The 16175-nt window shown below is 43.9% G+C and overlaps 2 protein-coding genes across 2 annotated transcripts; both read left to right on the top strand.

Moving 5' to 3' along the window:
• The first annotated feature begins 5169 nt into the window (after window positions 1-5169).
• LOC136539874 (peter Pan-like protein) lies at window positions 5170-13090 on the top strand. The gene is made up of 7 exons (XM_066531866.1): window positions 5170-5326; window positions 5535-5804; window positions 5916-6146; window positions 6247-6339; window positions 6426-6613; window positions 12332-12525; window positions 12621-13090. Exons 2-7 carry the CDS (start codon window positions 5577-5579, stop codon window positions 12734-12736), a joined length of 1050 nt encoding a protein of 349 aa, XP_066387963.1. The 5' UTR covers window positions 5170-5326; window positions 5535-5576; the 3' UTR covers window positions 12737-13090.
• Window positions 13091-14836: 1746 nt separating this feature from the next.
• LOC136539872 (uncharacterized) lies at window positions 14837-15525 on the top strand. Its single transcript, XM_066531864.1, has one exon. The coding sequence runs from the start codon at window positions 14977-14979 to the stop codon at window positions 15367-15369; it is 393 nt and encodes a 130-aa protein (XP_066387961.1). The 5' UTR covers window positions 14837-14976; the 3' UTR covers window positions 15370-15525.
• Window positions 15526-16175: the final 650 nt, after the last annotated feature.

Below are 16175 nucleotides of genomic sequence, written 5' to 3'. Positions count from 1 at the left end.
CGATGCATAACCCTTATTTTGAATAATCACTGAATATATATATGTGATGTGCATTTATGTTACAGGATTATTGTTAAAACTATATGCATAGATATACCTACCTATGAGTCCTACTAGCTTAGGCCGCATAGCTGCTATGCTTAGGTTTTTCGGTAGCGTGAGTAACCTGTCGTTACTCGCAATAGGTGATTATTAATATTACTCTCATGATAAAATGATGAAAGGAAATTGAGACCGAGCAGGGATATGGTACGGGTATTGGTGGGTGTAAGAGGTTATGTCCCGCGGCCAACGGGGCATAGCTTGGTTACACTATTTTCCCTGTCCGTGTTGGTTAAGGACCAACCGTTGCATTAGATTATAGTCAGGTCACAGACTTATTATCCTGAGCACATACTTGCTTATAGGAGCAGGAAGGCTCATTGCTCTCTTGTCATGGGTTCTGGCTCTTTCTAGACCGACTGATTGGAGATGGAGATGGTGGAGGTCTAAGCACCACATTAAGTCTAGGACTCAGGTGTGGGGGCTTGGAGTCCAAGTTTGGACAGGGACCTGGACCCCTTGATAGGAGAGTGGTGGGTTAGTCCTGCTTGTGCCTAGGGTATAAGCAGGGCGTGTGTTTTAGGGTACATAGCTAGACTATATTGATTCGTGAATCGCCATATAATACAATATGACTTGTCTATGATCTAGCACCGTAGTAAGAATTGAAAGATGAAAGATGGAGAAATGGATCTGATTCCTCAACTCTTGCATGAAAGTAGAATATGTGCTTACATAGAATGGTTAGATAATGAACCAATCATGACTGCTAATAAGAAACATACATAAGGATGCACTACTAGTAAGGCTTTTTGCAAAAAGGAAACACAACAAACCATAAAGCCTATCATATCATTTGGAGCCAGGAAAGTATTCCCACTAGTCGGATAAGTCTTGTGAGTACATTGTGTACTCAGGGTTTATTTACCCCTGTTGTAGGTACAGCTTGAGGAATGGCTATTGTGTGAAGGATTCTTCTGGTAGGCATAGACGGATCCTTGTATCTTATCATTAGATGTCTAATTTAATTCCGCTGTTTAAATCCCACACTCTGAACTTGGTATTGTAATAATGTATTTCTAAGAACTCTTGTTGTATGAAATGGACTAAGTATTGTAAACTCGTTCTCATTATTGGATCCTGGAGGAAAAAACATGTATTATTTGAGTTCTCTCTTAGGATGTGCTCGATGGAACCGTTCGATGTAGCCAGCTTTTGGGGTGTTTAGTGTCTGGTGGAAGATGAGCGTCTTCGAAAGTGTGCTATTTTGGACGATTCTACCACATTTGCCCCGCACGACAAAGGGGTATGATTCTATTTGGGTCATTGTGGATCGCCTTACCAAGTGCGCTCATTTCCTCCCAGTGGATATAACATATTCAGCCAAGAAGTATGCCAAGTTGTATTTTGACCGGATTGTGACCTTGTATGGAGTTCCTCTTACTATCGTCTCTGATAGAGGGTCAGTCTTTGTCTCTCGTTTTTTGGAGCAACTTCAACAATATCTTGGTACTAGTCTCCTCAGAAGTTCAGCTTATCATCCGCAAACTAATGGCCAAACAGAAAAGGGTAAATTAGGTACTAGAGGATATGGTGAGAGCTTGTGCCATTTCTTTTCCTAAAAAGTGGGACGAATGCTTAACTCTAATAAAGTTTTCTTATAAGAATAGTTATCAAGAAAGCATTCGTATGGCACCTTTTGAGGCCCTATATGGCAAGAAATGTAGAACACCTCTTAATTGGGTTGAGGTGGGTAATCGTGAATATTTTGGGCCTGATTTTATCAAAGAAGCTCGAGAGCAAGTTAGCATCATTCAGAGCCATTTAAAGGCAGCTCAAAGTCATCAAAAAATTTATGTGGACAAGCGAAGGCCCTTGCAATTTGAAGTTGGTGATCATGTGTATCTCAAGGTATCTCCCATGAGAGGTGTACATCGATTTGGTGTCCATGGGAAGCTAGCCCCTCGCTATGTTGGATCTTACAAGGTTTTGTGCCGGTATGGTTCTGCTGCCTACCGTATCCAAATCCTAGATATTTTGTCAGCAGTGCATAATATCTTTCATGTTTCTCAGTTAAAGAAATGTTTGTGGGTTCCCAATGAAGTTGTGGAAACTGAAGGATTTCTCCTCCACCTCGATTTGTCTTATATTGAGCATCCTGTCAAAATCTTAGATGAAAAAGAAAGAATGACTAGAAAAAATGTGGTAAAGTTTTATAAAGTTCAGTGGCAAAATCACTCGGAGGACGAAGCAACGTGGGAGCAAGAAAGCTATATCTTGAAGCATTATCCCCACCTTCTTTCTAGTTCACCGAGGTAATTGTTTAAATCAAAAATTATTTCTTATCTCTTTTCTCTCACTAGGCACATGAAATCTCGAAACAAGATTTTATTTAAGGGGGATAGATTTGTAACACTATCGGTGTTACACCATAAATCATTTACTAAAACATATCATGAGCATCATGTTTATGTGTTAATGCATGTAAATATGTAATAGAGTGTGTAGATCAATTTCTATAACTCGAAACGATCGACAGAGATGCGAAACAAAAGTTGATTCGATAGTCATGTTATATCACTTAGGGTTTAAAACCAATTTTTATTAAGCAAAAAATACTATAAACGAGCGCCTCCGGAAGTATGCTATTTCGGACGATTCTGCCACACATACATAAGCCACTAAGGTTATACTCTGATAATAATCCAACAGTATGTTATGCTCACAACAATAAGTCAAATGGTGCTACCAAACACATTGACATAAAATATTATATTATGAAAGACAAAGTTCGGGATCATATAATTAGTCTTGAGCATATAAGTACAGAAAAAGATTCTCGCAAATCCGCTTATAAAAGGCTTATCACCCAACGTGTTCAGAGAACACTTAGCCGGCATAGATTTAAGGGAAAGCTTATGATTCCTAGACAATAAGGTCCTAGATGAGAATCTGTTTCAAAACAGAGAGGTGCATTATAGCTGTTAATCTAATGGCAACTGACTATGACGATGAGGCACACTCTATACACTGATCTGTGATAGGATGGAAAAAGATAAAGTAAGTTAAGTTTAAGTCATAAGGTGAGATTAAGGGAGAGAATGTTAGGTTGATCTCTACCAACTTGGCCCAACGGCCAATTGGGCTTTTGATCCGCACCCTAATCAGGGGCGCCCAACCCTATATATGGTTGGTGTCCCCCGTCGCACAGCGCTATAAAAAGGAGGTGGGGGCCGAGACATAAAGCACGAGGTTCACCTGAGCCGCCACAAACCCCACCTATATCCTAACCCTAAGCCGATCTAGAGAGGGGACGTTGCTAGTGGCGGGAAGCTGCCATCGCCGCGTCTTCATCGCCGCCTCTGCGACTGCGCCTCCACTGCGCCTTCGACACCGCCATCGGACTCCACTGCTGCCCTACATCGACACCATGGCCAGTTCCTCAGCCAAGCCTGCCGATGGTCAATAACGCCTCCCCACTCTCACCCTCTTTCTCTATCTCTCTCAATTTTAGTTCATGTTCTAGGGTTTATTATATCCTAAATGCAAGTTTATACCTGCTAGATCTACTCCTACTGATCTTAAGTTCTATCAACCCTATCCTTATGAATCCCTTGCTGAGTTCACCTTCTAATCTCTAATAGCACTGTCACCTTCTGATCAACCCTATCCTAAATGCTCCACTTGATTATATTTGGATGACTTTTTTTCTCTAATAACATTTTTAATGAATCAGAACCATTTTTTATTGAGTGAAACTTTGTTCCGAGTTCACTAGAAAAAAACTCAAGCTCAAGGAGAAATTTTAAGTTTAGGAGAAAAGCGTCATAGATCATGGGACAAATTTCTAGCTCTGTGAAAATTGTTTTTGGTTTAGGAGAAAATGTTGCTTGCTTCAATAGGGAAAAGATGTTCCACATTAATAGAATATAAAAGAGTAAAATACACCTTGGGTACTTAAACTATTGGGGCATTACCATCTAGGTACTTGAACTAAAAAAGCTACCACCTGGGTACTTAAACTATGGGGGCATTACTATCTGGGTACTCGAACTAAAAAAACCTCCCACTTTGGTACTTAAACTATTGGGCCATTACCATCTGGGTACCGTTGCCGGTGACCAGGAGCGCGGGAAAATGAATTTTGATTCTTTTTTTTTCTGAAATTAGATGAATAGTGCTAAAATTTGTTATTTTTGTAAAAAAAATAATTAGAGCTCCAAATATTCTAAATTTTTTTGTGTAGCCTCTATATGATGTACTCTACCTAGAAAAAAATATGAAACTTGAAAAATAAATAGTTTTTGTATGTTTAAAAATTACCTCTTTTAATTAATAAATAAACTTCCATAAATTTTATAATTAAAATAAATAAATGTCAAAAAGAGGCGGCCTACCTGTGCTCGCCTGCTCAACTCTCTTTTCATTGCAGAAACCCTTGATATTTATTTATTTTAATTATAAAATTTATGGAAGTTCATTTATTAATTAAAAGAGATAATTTTTAAATATACAAAAACTATTCATTTTTCAAGTTTCATATTTTTCCTAGGTAGAGTACATCATATAGAGGCTACACAAAAATTTTTAGAATGTTTGGAGCTCTAATTATTTTTTTACAAAAATAACAAATTCCAGCACTATTCATCTATTTTCATAAAAAGAAAAAGAATCAAAATTCATTTTCCCGCGCTCCTGGTCATCGGCGACGGTACCCAGATGGTAATAGCCCAATAGTTTAAGTACCCAAGTGGGAGGTTTTTTTAGTTCGAGTACCCAGATGGTAATGCCCCCATAATTTAGGTACCCAGGTGGTAGCTTTTTCAGTTCAAGTACCTAGATGGTAATGCCCCAATAGTTTAAGTACCCAGAGTGCATTTTACTCAATATAAAACATGCTCCTTTTGCTCATTTGCGATATTGCAATAGATATCATTATTATTCGACAAAATTAAAACCCAATGTTTAACTAGTCGTTGGAAGTGCTGCAAGAAAGAATAAATATGAAATCAGGAAGAATAAAAAAAGAGAGAAAACTAAGGAAAAAAAAAGTAACTGCTAAAGAATTGCGTGAAAAAGGAACGGCCCAGGAGAAGCCCGCGTGGGTGCACTCCCCTCGGATGAGGCGGACTGGGGTTTTGGCTACCGCCGCCGCCGCTCACCCAGCCACCCCTCGCATTCGCGCTCGCTCTCGCTCTCGCTCTCCTATCTGCGACGACTGGGCTATAACGCCACCGCCGCCGCCCTACGCCTGGGCACTTCGCCGGCGACGAGCACCCACAAGGTATGCCCGCCCCTCTCTTCCCTTCCCGCTGTGCGAAACCGAGTACCCAAACCCTAAACTTAAGCTATTTGGCTATTTGTATTCCCTTCCCGCTGTGCGAAACCGAGTACCCAAACCCTATACTTAAGCTATTTGGCTATTTGTATAAACGTATCATGGCTACTAACTTGGTTTTTTTTTTCTTTGCAAAAATATGATCCTCAATTAGGTTCTTCTTCCATCATTTGTGTGTTCGTTCAACTGAGCCGCCATGCGCCAGCCACGGTCCGGGCCGGGGAAGAGGCGGGGCCGCGGTCCGCGCATCCCCGCGGCGACGCTTCGGAAGCAGAAGGCGGCGCTGGCGAACGTTGACCAGATCACCGGCGCCAAGATTCCCAAGAGCTTCGTCTTCTCCCGCGGCAAACTCCCCTCCACGCTCCGCCACCTCCAGCAGGACCTCCGCAAGGTCATGCTCCCCTACACTGCCCTCAATCTCAAGGTCCATCCCTAGTTCCCTGCCCCTATGCCATACTATCGTATATTAGCACTGGATGAATGGTTGCCCTTATTCGTGTGCCTCACATGCTTATATAAAACAATTAATTTGCAGGAGAAGAAGCGAAATAACCTCAAGGACTTTGTCAATGTTGCCGGTCCGTTGGGTGTGACGCATTTCCTAATCCTCTCAAACCCCAAAAGCCTGCCACATTTGCGCTTTGCCAAATCGCCGCAGGGCCCAACATTCACATTTCAGATAGAGGGGTACTCACTTGCGGCGGACATTGCAAACTCCCAGAAGCGCCCAAGGTGCCCACCAGGGATATTCCAGAACTCACCACTGGTATATGAAACTGCTGTGGATAATTTTGTATCAGGGTAGCTTTAATGTGGATATTGTTCACTGATACCTTGTTTTAATGTTGAACTCATGGATTTGGCAGGTTGTACTCGGTGGGTTGACAGGTCTCGGCAACCCTTTCAGGAGTTTGGTTGAATACTTCCAGCATATGTTCCCTGCTGTTGACCCAAGCACTGTAAGTACCGGATGATAACATCGTGATGAAACTTAATGTCTTCTTTCTGGCATAATCAGATAATAAAACAGTATTTTGCATAATAGGTCAAGCTGGCAACATGCCAAAGGATTCTGTTGTTAAAACATGATAAAGAGAAGGATGTTATTGAATTCCGGCATTACTCCATCAAGCTCCAGCCTGTTGGTGTTAGTCGCAGGATTAGAAAGCTCATGCAAAACAATCAAGTGCCTGATCTAGGAGAATATAAAGATGTTAGTGATTTCGTGACAAAGTAAGTACTATCTTGCCATTTTATTATTATATCGCAATGGTATATTTTTTATTTCCGAGAAAAGATTATTTGCGTAGAAAAACCGTGAAAGCTAACAACACAGATTTAAACTAGTACATGGGATGCCAGCAGTGTTTTAAAGGCGTCGCCTAGGCGTCCAGGCGTACCCAGCTCGCCTTGGGAAACAGTGGCGCCTTGTCGCCTAGGCATCGCCTAGGCGCCGCCTAGGCGTCCAGGCGTACCAAGCACTCGCCTGGACGCCTAGCCGCCTTTAAAACATGGGATGCCAGTAAATGTTGTGATAAATTAACGCTCCTTCTTGGGGGCACAAAGAAGTACAACATAACAACAGTCAGAAGTGCAGATGGTTTAGCGAAATAACATGAAATACACCATATTATGTCAATATCATTACCATCTTCCAAATATTATGTCAGTGCTCTCTGGTTTGGGTTTTTTGTTGCGGGTGGGGGTGGGGGTGGGGGTGGGGGTGGTTTTTTTTGCTTTAGCTTATTTATTAGCATTTTTCTCAACTAAATAGGCAATACTCACCCTCATATCTCATCTGAATAATGCTGATAATATTATTTTCATACTATACACTCATTACTAATGTTTGTGAAGTTTGTAGTAGTCAACCCAGTTAAGTCCAAAAAACTGGTAGAAAGGAAGTTACTGTAGAGCATATAATTTGAGGAATGTGCTGTACTAATGCAGCTCTAGTTTTATAGTAGCATAACTTACTCTAAAAGAACAACTGAGATGGGCTCTGCAACTTGAATAAGTTTGTGTTTTAGTTTACAAGTTGTTATAGCACTAGAAGGGTTGCATGTAGGCCTGATCATGGATCATCATCCAGCCCTAACCCCACTTCAGCCCTAAGGGCCTGTTTGGTTGGAGACCTGGAGGACTTGCCTGGCAAAAAGTGTTGCCTGAGAGTTGCCTGGAAAGTTGATGATTTTTGCCTGGCCAGGCAAGTCTGAAGAAGGTCTGTTTGGTTGGAGACCTGTGCCTGAGAATATTAATAAGAGGAGATATTCATAATATCAGTGTGTTAACTGATGTCTGTGATATATAATTAGCATATAGCTTTTGCAGTTTTACTAAAAAATATATTTGTATAAATATTTTAATTAGTTAAATAAATATAGAATTATTTATAAATCTAAAAACGTTATTTTAAAAGGTCTGTCGGGAGGAGGAAGATGTTAGTTTGGAAGGTCAAGTAGTGCCTAGGAAGGATACCTTTCGATATTTAGGATCAATGGTACAGAGGGACGGGGATATTGATGAAGATGTTAGCCATAGAATCAAAGCAGGGTGGATGAAGTGGCGGCAAGCGTCTGGTGTCCTATGTGACAAAAGGGTACCACAGAAGCTAAAAGGCAAGTTTTATAGAACGGCGATTAGACCTGCTATGTTGTATGGTGCAGAATGTTGGCCTACGAAAAGACGACATATTCAACAGCTAAGTGTCGCGGAAATGCGTATGTTGCGTTGGATTTGCGGTCATACAAGAAGGGATCGAGTTCGGAACGATGATATACGTGAGAGATTAGGGGTAGCGCCAATTGAAGAAAAGCTTGTCCAACACCGGTTGAGATGGTTTGGACATGTGCAACGGAGACCTCCAGATGCACCGGTGCGTAGTGGAATCCTAAGTCAGGATAGTAACGTGAAGAGAGGCAGAGGAAGACCGAAGTTGACTTGGGTAGAGGCAATAAAAGGAGACTTGAAAGGATGGAATATACCCAAAGACTTAGCCTTAAATAGGAGTGCTTGGAAGACAGCTATTCACGTGCCTGAACCTTGATTGCTTCTGTTGGGTTTCAACTCTAGCCTACCCCAACTTGTTTGGGACTTAAAGGCTTTGTTGTTGTTGTTGTTGTTGTTGTAAGCTAATAAAATAGAAATAAATATGTATTCATATTAAATTAATCCATAATGGTACACGTTTGCCTTAATAAAATAGCTAATGTACTTTTGCCTTAATTATAAGTAGCTAATGCATGGTAGTTAAATAGCTAAAGCAATTAAATCAGTCATTGGAGTAGTACTGATCCAGGCAAAGAAGCAGCAGGTGCCAGGCGACCGTTTTTCTACGCCTGGAGATGCCTGGGGCAGGCAACCCACCAGGTCTGCAACCAAACAAGGTGTAGTCAACTTCCAGGCAAGTTACAGGCGAGGCGTTTTTCTCCCAGGGTTCAATCCAAACATGCCCTAAATATCTTAGAAGTGCCTTGATCCTAATCCAATTCATATTTTAATGGGTATATAATCCGATCCAGTTCTATCCGTTTAAAAGTATATCCTGCTCCCGTCTTGGCCCTTTTAGATCCTTGGGCACGATCCTTTTACAATGTTTGGAATTCATCTAGTCTGCACTTGCTGTTTGATGTGTCGTTAGGGCTGGCCGTCCGGCTAGCCGCATACTAGTAAATCTACGCGTCTGTTGAGCACCTGTGCAGCACATTGACTGCCTAGTGCCTGCTTTCAGTTTGAGTAAGTGCTTACTTTATTAGTCACGAACAAAAATATAAAAGTGCTTATTTGCTTACAATCACAAATAATATTATGAAATTACAACAGTCTGCTTAAATTTTGCATAAATCGTAATAGGAAAAATAGAAGAACGAAAGGCCATGAATGCTCAAAGTTTCACTCCTCCTAAGCTCCATTTGAATCTGAAGAAAGGGAAAATAATTAAATAAGGGAAAATAATTAAATAACAAATTAGTACTTGCTGGCTAGTGTGCAATATAAATAAGGCACACATTTGCCTGAATCTATAGTAAGGCATACCTTTGTACTTAGAAAAATGACCACTAGCGAGTTACAATGTTTACTGTATTAGTAGCATTGAAAAAGATCAGCAAGGCTGTGCGAACATACACATCTTCTCCATGACCATGAGTGAGGTGGCAATTGGCTCCATCACCAGCAACAGTACATAACATTTAGTCTTTATTAAAATATTTTAAAATATAATTTCAAAACAGCATCCCAAAAGGCACCAGGAAAACTGCTTTGTGGGTTTTGAACTCCTGGAAGGCTGGAAGTGCTAAAAACCAGCTCCAAAGTCTGAACAAATGAACAGCAAAGCATAAAGACAGGCTCTAAATTTTTATGGACACATGAATACAATACAAGATCCTGAAGGAAAGAAGTAGCTTTTACAGAAAAGAATATGGGGAAAGAGTACAAGTACTTCTTAGGCATCACCAGACCTTGTTTTAATTTTTATGCCAACACTAGAGAGGAAAATAGTCTCCCAGCTCTAAATTGCTAAAACATGGTCAGGGGATCAAGAACATGCAGTTGGATTTGTTCCCCGTTCAAGAACATGGGAGGTTGGGAGCAATCATCTGTACCTGGGTCGGTCACTAATGGTGGAGAGGCCAAGCCTTCGGACGGAGGAGCTGACACCCTGGATCAGATGGCAAGGGATCTCAAAGAGGCAACGCCTCACTGTGATGCCCTAGCGATGGGAGGCTTATCTCCTATCGGAGAGGATGGAAGAGGCACGAAGGCCCATACCTCCGATCCAAGGGCCGACTCCTTGTAATGATCCACGCGGCTACACGGGCCAACATCGAGAATCCGATCCATGTAGAGTCCTTCCAAGACAGTCTGATCCAATCCAACCCTTTCTTTGTATGCTCATATATAATTCATAAAAGACAGTCCACGAGTTGGGGTTCTAGTTCGGCCCTCGGATTTTGACAGCCCGTTACCAGGCCTAGTTGCATGGTAGTAGGGTACTATATATGACATTGCCCATACAGATACTGATCAATTATGTGCATTCGCTATATTTGACACTGTTCTGCTAACACACATGCTCTTCATATAAGAAGTCTTGAAGGCAAGCAACTGAGCAGGCCTTCCATTCATTAGCTACTGTGGTGGCATATTAAGCTCTACATGTAAAATTACACTTGATCTCAACATAGGTAGCATATGCAGAAGAAGGCTTCAGTCAAAAAAGACTAAATTGTGTTCATGAATGCAACGGAATCTATCAAGTGCTTTCGTTTTGAGAATACACCTCTATAAAGATCCAAATAGATTTGCTATAACCACCTATTGTCGAATTCTAGAGCTATATATGTTGCACCCTGTTATGTGGGGCCGACAATGCCAGCAGCCACCTAGGGACATGCATGGTCAGCAGCCGCCTAGGGACATGCATGGCCAGCAGCCGCCTGGGGACATGCATGGTCAGCAGCCGGCGGTAATTAATAGCAATTAGCAGTTGGTTGGGAATTAGGGGAGGAATGGCTAGGCTAGAATTGAGGAGCTAGGACTCAGGAGACTTCTATTTATATCATGTATTCGGCTGAGGAAGGGATCAAGCAATGAACAAACCTATTCCTAATCTCCCTGTTCTCTCTTAATCTCATCCCCTTCATCTTAATCTCATCCCCTTCAACATAGGGCGTCCAGGGGATAAACCCCACACCATTACCAACCCAAGCTACGAGCTTCGTAGTCGAGGGCCAGCTACCTTGAGCACCAACGCCCTTGACAACCTGGTTTCGGCTTCCAGGCGTTCTTCATCCTCTGCTGCGCCACCACCACCCCATCCAGCCACCACCACGCCTCCCACCCCAGCCTCACAAATCCACCTCAGCCGCTTCCATATCATCCCCCATGGCCGAACCAACCACAGCCGATTTGGCCAAGCTCATCCAGTCCCTGACCGGCCTCCATCAGCGACCTCCAAGGGCAGGTCGCCGCGCTGCAGCAGGCGCAGCCACCAGCGAGCTCCTCAGGATCACGGGGCTCAGGCCATGGCGAAAACCACGGCGATTATTCGCCCCGGTTCCAGAAGCTGGCGTTCATCAACCGCTGCGAGTCCTACTTCCATCGACAACGCATCGCGGCTGAGGAGCAGGTTTGGATGGCATCCTACAACCTGGTAGGAGGCGCCCAGATGTGGTTCCTCCAAGTCCAACAAGATGAAGGCACTCCGTCCTGGCGCCGCTTCACCGAGCTCCTCAACCTCCACTTCGGTCCTCCAATCCGCTCCAACCCGCTGGGTGAGCTCATGGCCTGCAAGCGAACTGGCTCCGTCAGTGACTACCAGGACCGGTTCGAGGCCCTGCTCCCCCGCATGGGTGCGCTTTCGGAGGCGCAGCAGGTCCAAGCCTTCACCCCTGGGCTTCAGCCGCCTCTCAGCCTCGACGTCGAGGCCCACAACCCCCAGTCGCTCGTCGTCGCCATGAGCCTCGCTCGCAAGCTGGAGCTCCGCGAGCAAAGTAGGGTCATGTCAGTGTATGAGATTGAAACTACGAAGTAATCACATGGCCAACTATGTACAGTTGAGCATACCTTTACGAGCCAGAAAACTAAGTGAAAAGACTAGGCATCGGACTTGGCACTTAGCAGGCATTGAACTTCAGATAGTGGATTTTATGTTTTAGAGAAATGGTAACAAGTAAAGATCTTTTGACTTGAGTCAGCAAGTGTCTCATTTTTCACCTGAAATGCTCTCTGGCTGTGCATGTCCTCTAAACCATTAATGCCATTATCTTTTACCTTCCAAGTTTTCATTTGCTAGTTTGCTGTCCACAGATTATTTTGGTCCAGGTTGTTACTTTTATAGATTCAATAACTGTGATCCAAATATCATCACCTGGTGTTGTGTTTTTTTAAAAAAAACAGTGCACCAATATATATTGTTGCTCAGATTTAATTTGTGTACACATTTGCCAGAGCTGGGTATGGATCAGAAAGTGAAGTAGATGATGAAGCAGCAATGGTAAGCCTGCCAAGTGATGTTGACAAATTAAACCGGGCATCGAGAAAAAGCGCCGTCAGACTCCAGGAGATTGGACCAAGGATGACTATGCGCCTAGTTAAAGTTGAAACTGGGCTATGTTCAGGAGATGTCTTATACCCATGGCCTGGTGAGTTCCACTTAATACTTCGAACACCTTAATTTATTACTAAGTATTGATGCATCTTTGTTTTTTTTTGGACTGATTTCCTTTTTATGATACAGTGGAAAAGGAAGTGGTGGGAAAGAAAGGAACAGAAACTGGGGAAGAAGTAGAAGGACAAGAAGATGAGGATAATGCTGAGGCCACAGATGAATCCGAGGATGAGATGGAGGTATAGGATTTTAGATGTATATCAGACAATGCAAAGGCAGACGACGCAGGTGTTTTGACAGTTTTGGATGTTTCATGCTGAAACCAACGGGCCTTGTGCCCTACAACGTGATGCATTCATGCCAATTTTGTGACTGAAGGTGCATTGCATTCCTTGCCACAAAGTGTAAACATTGTTTTGCGGATGCTTACCTCTTGAGTTACGACTCAGGTTTGGGAATAGTTTTTGGTTCGCAGTCTAAGATTTCTTATTCTTGTCGGGGTTTCAGAGGGATGGACATGATGCCCTACACAACTACGAAGGCTTTGTTTGGTTATGCTGGTACTGGTAGTGGGTTGGCATGATGTTCTTCCTCATGTTTGTAGGGTTTGTTATGGCCATATGGGTGCTATTTTGTTTTTCCCCCGGTGGGCCCTTTTTCTGTATTCTCTGATGAGTAGGCTGAGTGGGGTGCTTTAGGGTCTGTCTGGGACTTCACCAAATTTAGCTCTGCTCAACTTCACCCTGGAGCATCTTTCAGTATGTGGAATCGATGCTACAGAGGGACGTAGATATTGATGCGAAAGTTAGCTACAGAATCAAAGCAGGGTGGATCAAGTGACGATAAGCTTCTAACATTCTCTGTGACAAGAGGGTATCACAAAAGTTAAAAGACAAGTTTTATAGAACGACGATTAGACCGGCTATGTTGTATGGAACAACATGTTGGTCTACAAAGATTTGACATGTTCAACAACTAAGTGTTACAGAAATGCGTAAGTTGCGATGGATTTATGGTCACACAAGAATGGACTGAGTTCGGAACGATGATATATGTGATTGTCTAGGGGTAGCACAAATTGAAGAAAAGCTTGTCCAATATTGGTTGAGGTGGTTTGGCCATGTCCAAATAAGACCTCTAGAAACACAAGTGCATTGTGGAGTCTTAAGTCAAACTAATAATATAAGGAAAGGTAGAGGAAGATCGAAATTGATATGGGGAGACAATAAAAAGATATTTGAAAGCTTGTGATATATCTAGAGATCTATGTGTTAAATAGGAATGCTCGGAAAACAGCTATTGAAGTGCTTGAACCGTGACCTGGAGCTCTTGGTGGGTTTTAACTCTAGTCTACTCTAACTTGCTTTGGACTAAAAGACTATGTTGTTGTTGTTGTTTTAGATATGCTCCATAAGTTTAACTTCATTTTTCTTTTATAGAGCAGAGTTTGTTGAGCTATCCCTGTTTAGCTAACGAAATTGAAAGGAGAGCTGAAAAAGATAGAACGTTAGCAGTCCTAAACAAAGCTCTTTGTTTCAGTTTGGTGACCTGGCAGGTGTTTAGCCGCCATGTATCCTTATATTTTACCCTGAGAAGCGCTAGGGGCAACGAGGCAAGGTCACATGCTGTATTTTACCCTGAGAAGCGCTAGGGGCGACGAGGCAAGCTTAGGCCTTGTTTAGATGCAAAAAATTTTGCAAAATGGTTACTGTAGCGTTTTCGTTGTTATTTGGCAAATAGTATCCAATCATAGTCTAATTAGGTTTAAAAGATTCGTCTCGTGAATTTCATCTAAACTGTATAATTAGTTTTATTTTTTATTTATATTTAATGTTTCATACATGCGTCTAAAGATTCGATGTGACGAGGAATATGAAAAATTTTGTAAAATTTTTTGCAAACTAAACTGGAGCTTACATGCTGGAGGCCTGAAACTGAGAGGATCCGAGATCTGAAATGTCATGCTAACTGTCGGCTGATCTGACAGGTAAGGACTGCTTGTGCAGGCAACGAGTAGGTTCTCAAGATTCTCAAGCTTGAAGGCCTGAACTGTCCTTCACTCCTCATCAGAATTAAGAAATGCATGCAGTGTAACCTTACGATTCAGGGTGCATTGCAGATTTGCATTGTACTCCTACTTCACACGAGAGAATTTGGAACGAGCCATCGCCCGGCCACTTCTCTTGGTCGTGTGAGGGGTGGGCCTGGACTCGCAACTCGCACGTCGCACCGCCCCCGGCTCGCACTCTCACTGCGGGTGGGCTACCTGCACGGCCGCACCACCAACCTGTCCCCCCTTTCCCCTCGTCCCCGTCCGCGTGTGATCTACCAGTGCCACTCAGTCCTCCCACGTGACTCTCTCGCTCTCATTCAGTCGTTCACACTCACACCCCACCACCCCACCCGCTCTCTCTACAATCTTCTTCACTTCTCAGTCTCCCACCACCACCGCGAGAGCGAGCGACAGAGAGAGCAGGCAGCGGCAATGGCTGGCGCTGGGGACGAGTACTACTACGGCGGGCCGGGCCCACGCGGCGCGCCTCACGGCCTGCTGCTGGCGGTGGTGGTGGGCCTCGTGGTGGCGGGCCCGCTGTTCCTGGGCGACGGCGGCGAGGCGCTGACGGAGGCCGTGGCGGAGCTGCTGAGCCCCGTGGGGCTCCTGCTCCTCCCCGTGTGCCTGCTGTTCCTCATCCGCCTCCTCTCCTCCGACCGCGGCGCCGCGGCGCTCGCCGACGTCTTCGCCTTCGGCGGGTCCCCCGACGCCGTCCACCGCGTGGGAGGCTCCCCCGTCGGCGTCGCGTTCATGCTCCTCCTCATCCTCGCGCTGCTCTACTACCGCTCCTCGCTCTTCGGCGGCGACGGCGGCGACGACGAGTAGGAGCCGCGGCGGTTGCAGGCGGTAGTCGGCGCGATCTCCGGCCCCGGCCGGTCTGTCGGGTTGTTTTGTGTAATGCGAGGTTTGCGAGGGGCGTGGGTGCAAAAACGCGTGTGTAAATCGTGTGGAGCACTGGAGTAAATTAATCTACTGTTTGCTTCGTCGGTTTGTGATGAGGGGCTCCTGAAGCTTCTGTGCCGCGTCGGGCCATGTGCGTGCTTGTGCTCTTCTCTTCCCCTGCCTGCGTCTCGTCGGTGCCTCGGTGGCCTCTGTCTGTTTCGCTCCGCCATTCTCTACCTCAGTCAACGAGTACACACTGTACGAGTGGACTAGTAGGACTACTGATCCCGTCATCCTGAACGCCAATGCGTGCCGGTAAATTTCATGTTTTACCTTTGCAGTACAAACAAGCAAGGAGCCAAGGACCGCTCCAGTAAACAGCCTGTTCGGTTGGCTGGTTCATATTATTGCTGGTTCGTAAAAAAATATTGCTGCCTGATTTATGTGAGAGAAAAATACTGTTTTGGCTAAAAATTTACGATCATTTACGATAAGTCATGGCCAAACGAACAGGCTGTAGTGCGCCTCAGAATTTCAATAAAAAAACAAAAAGAAAGCTGTAAAGTTGTCCTGGTCGGTGCCTCCGTGGGCTCATGTAGTAATGTCTATAACTGTCCATAGACGGTGTAACATCCCGATTTTTTCAACCAAAAAATACTTTTTTTAAAAAAAATCTACAATGTGTGGTCGCTAGATCAAACCTAAATCAATTTCTCGTGTCCGGTTACCTAGTTACGTTAAGCACGAGA

This window comes from Miscanthus floridulus, chromosome 2 (genome assembly GCF_019320115.1).
Source record: "Miscanthus floridulus cultivar M001 chromosome 2, ASM1932011v1, whole genome shotgun sequence".
In the NCBI taxonomy this organism is placed as follows: domain Eukaryota; kingdom Viridiplantae; phylum Streptophyta; class Magnoliopsida; order Poales; family Poaceae; genus Miscanthus; species Miscanthus floridulus.
This window is presented reverse-complemented; position numbering and strand designations above follow the sequence as displayed.

Excerpts from the sequence above, each read along its gene's own strand:
- LOC136539874 (XM_066531866.1), top strand. The coding sequence starts at position 5,577 with ATGCGCCAGCCACGGTCCGGGCCGGGGAAGAGGCGGGGCCGCGGTCCG. Across the intron at positions 6,147-6,246 it reads TATTCCAGAACTCACCACTG|GTTGTACTCGGTGGGTTGAC; the intron begins GTATATGAAACT and ends TGGATTTGGCAG. Across the intron at positions 12,526-12,620 it reads TGTCTTATACCCATGGCCTG|TGGAAAAGGAAGTGGTGGGA; the intron begins GTGAGTTCCACT and ends TTTATGATACAG.
- LOC136539872 (XM_066531864.1), top strand. The coding sequence starts at position 14,977 with ATGGCTGGCGCTGGGGACGAGTACTACTACGGCGGGCCGGGCCCACGC.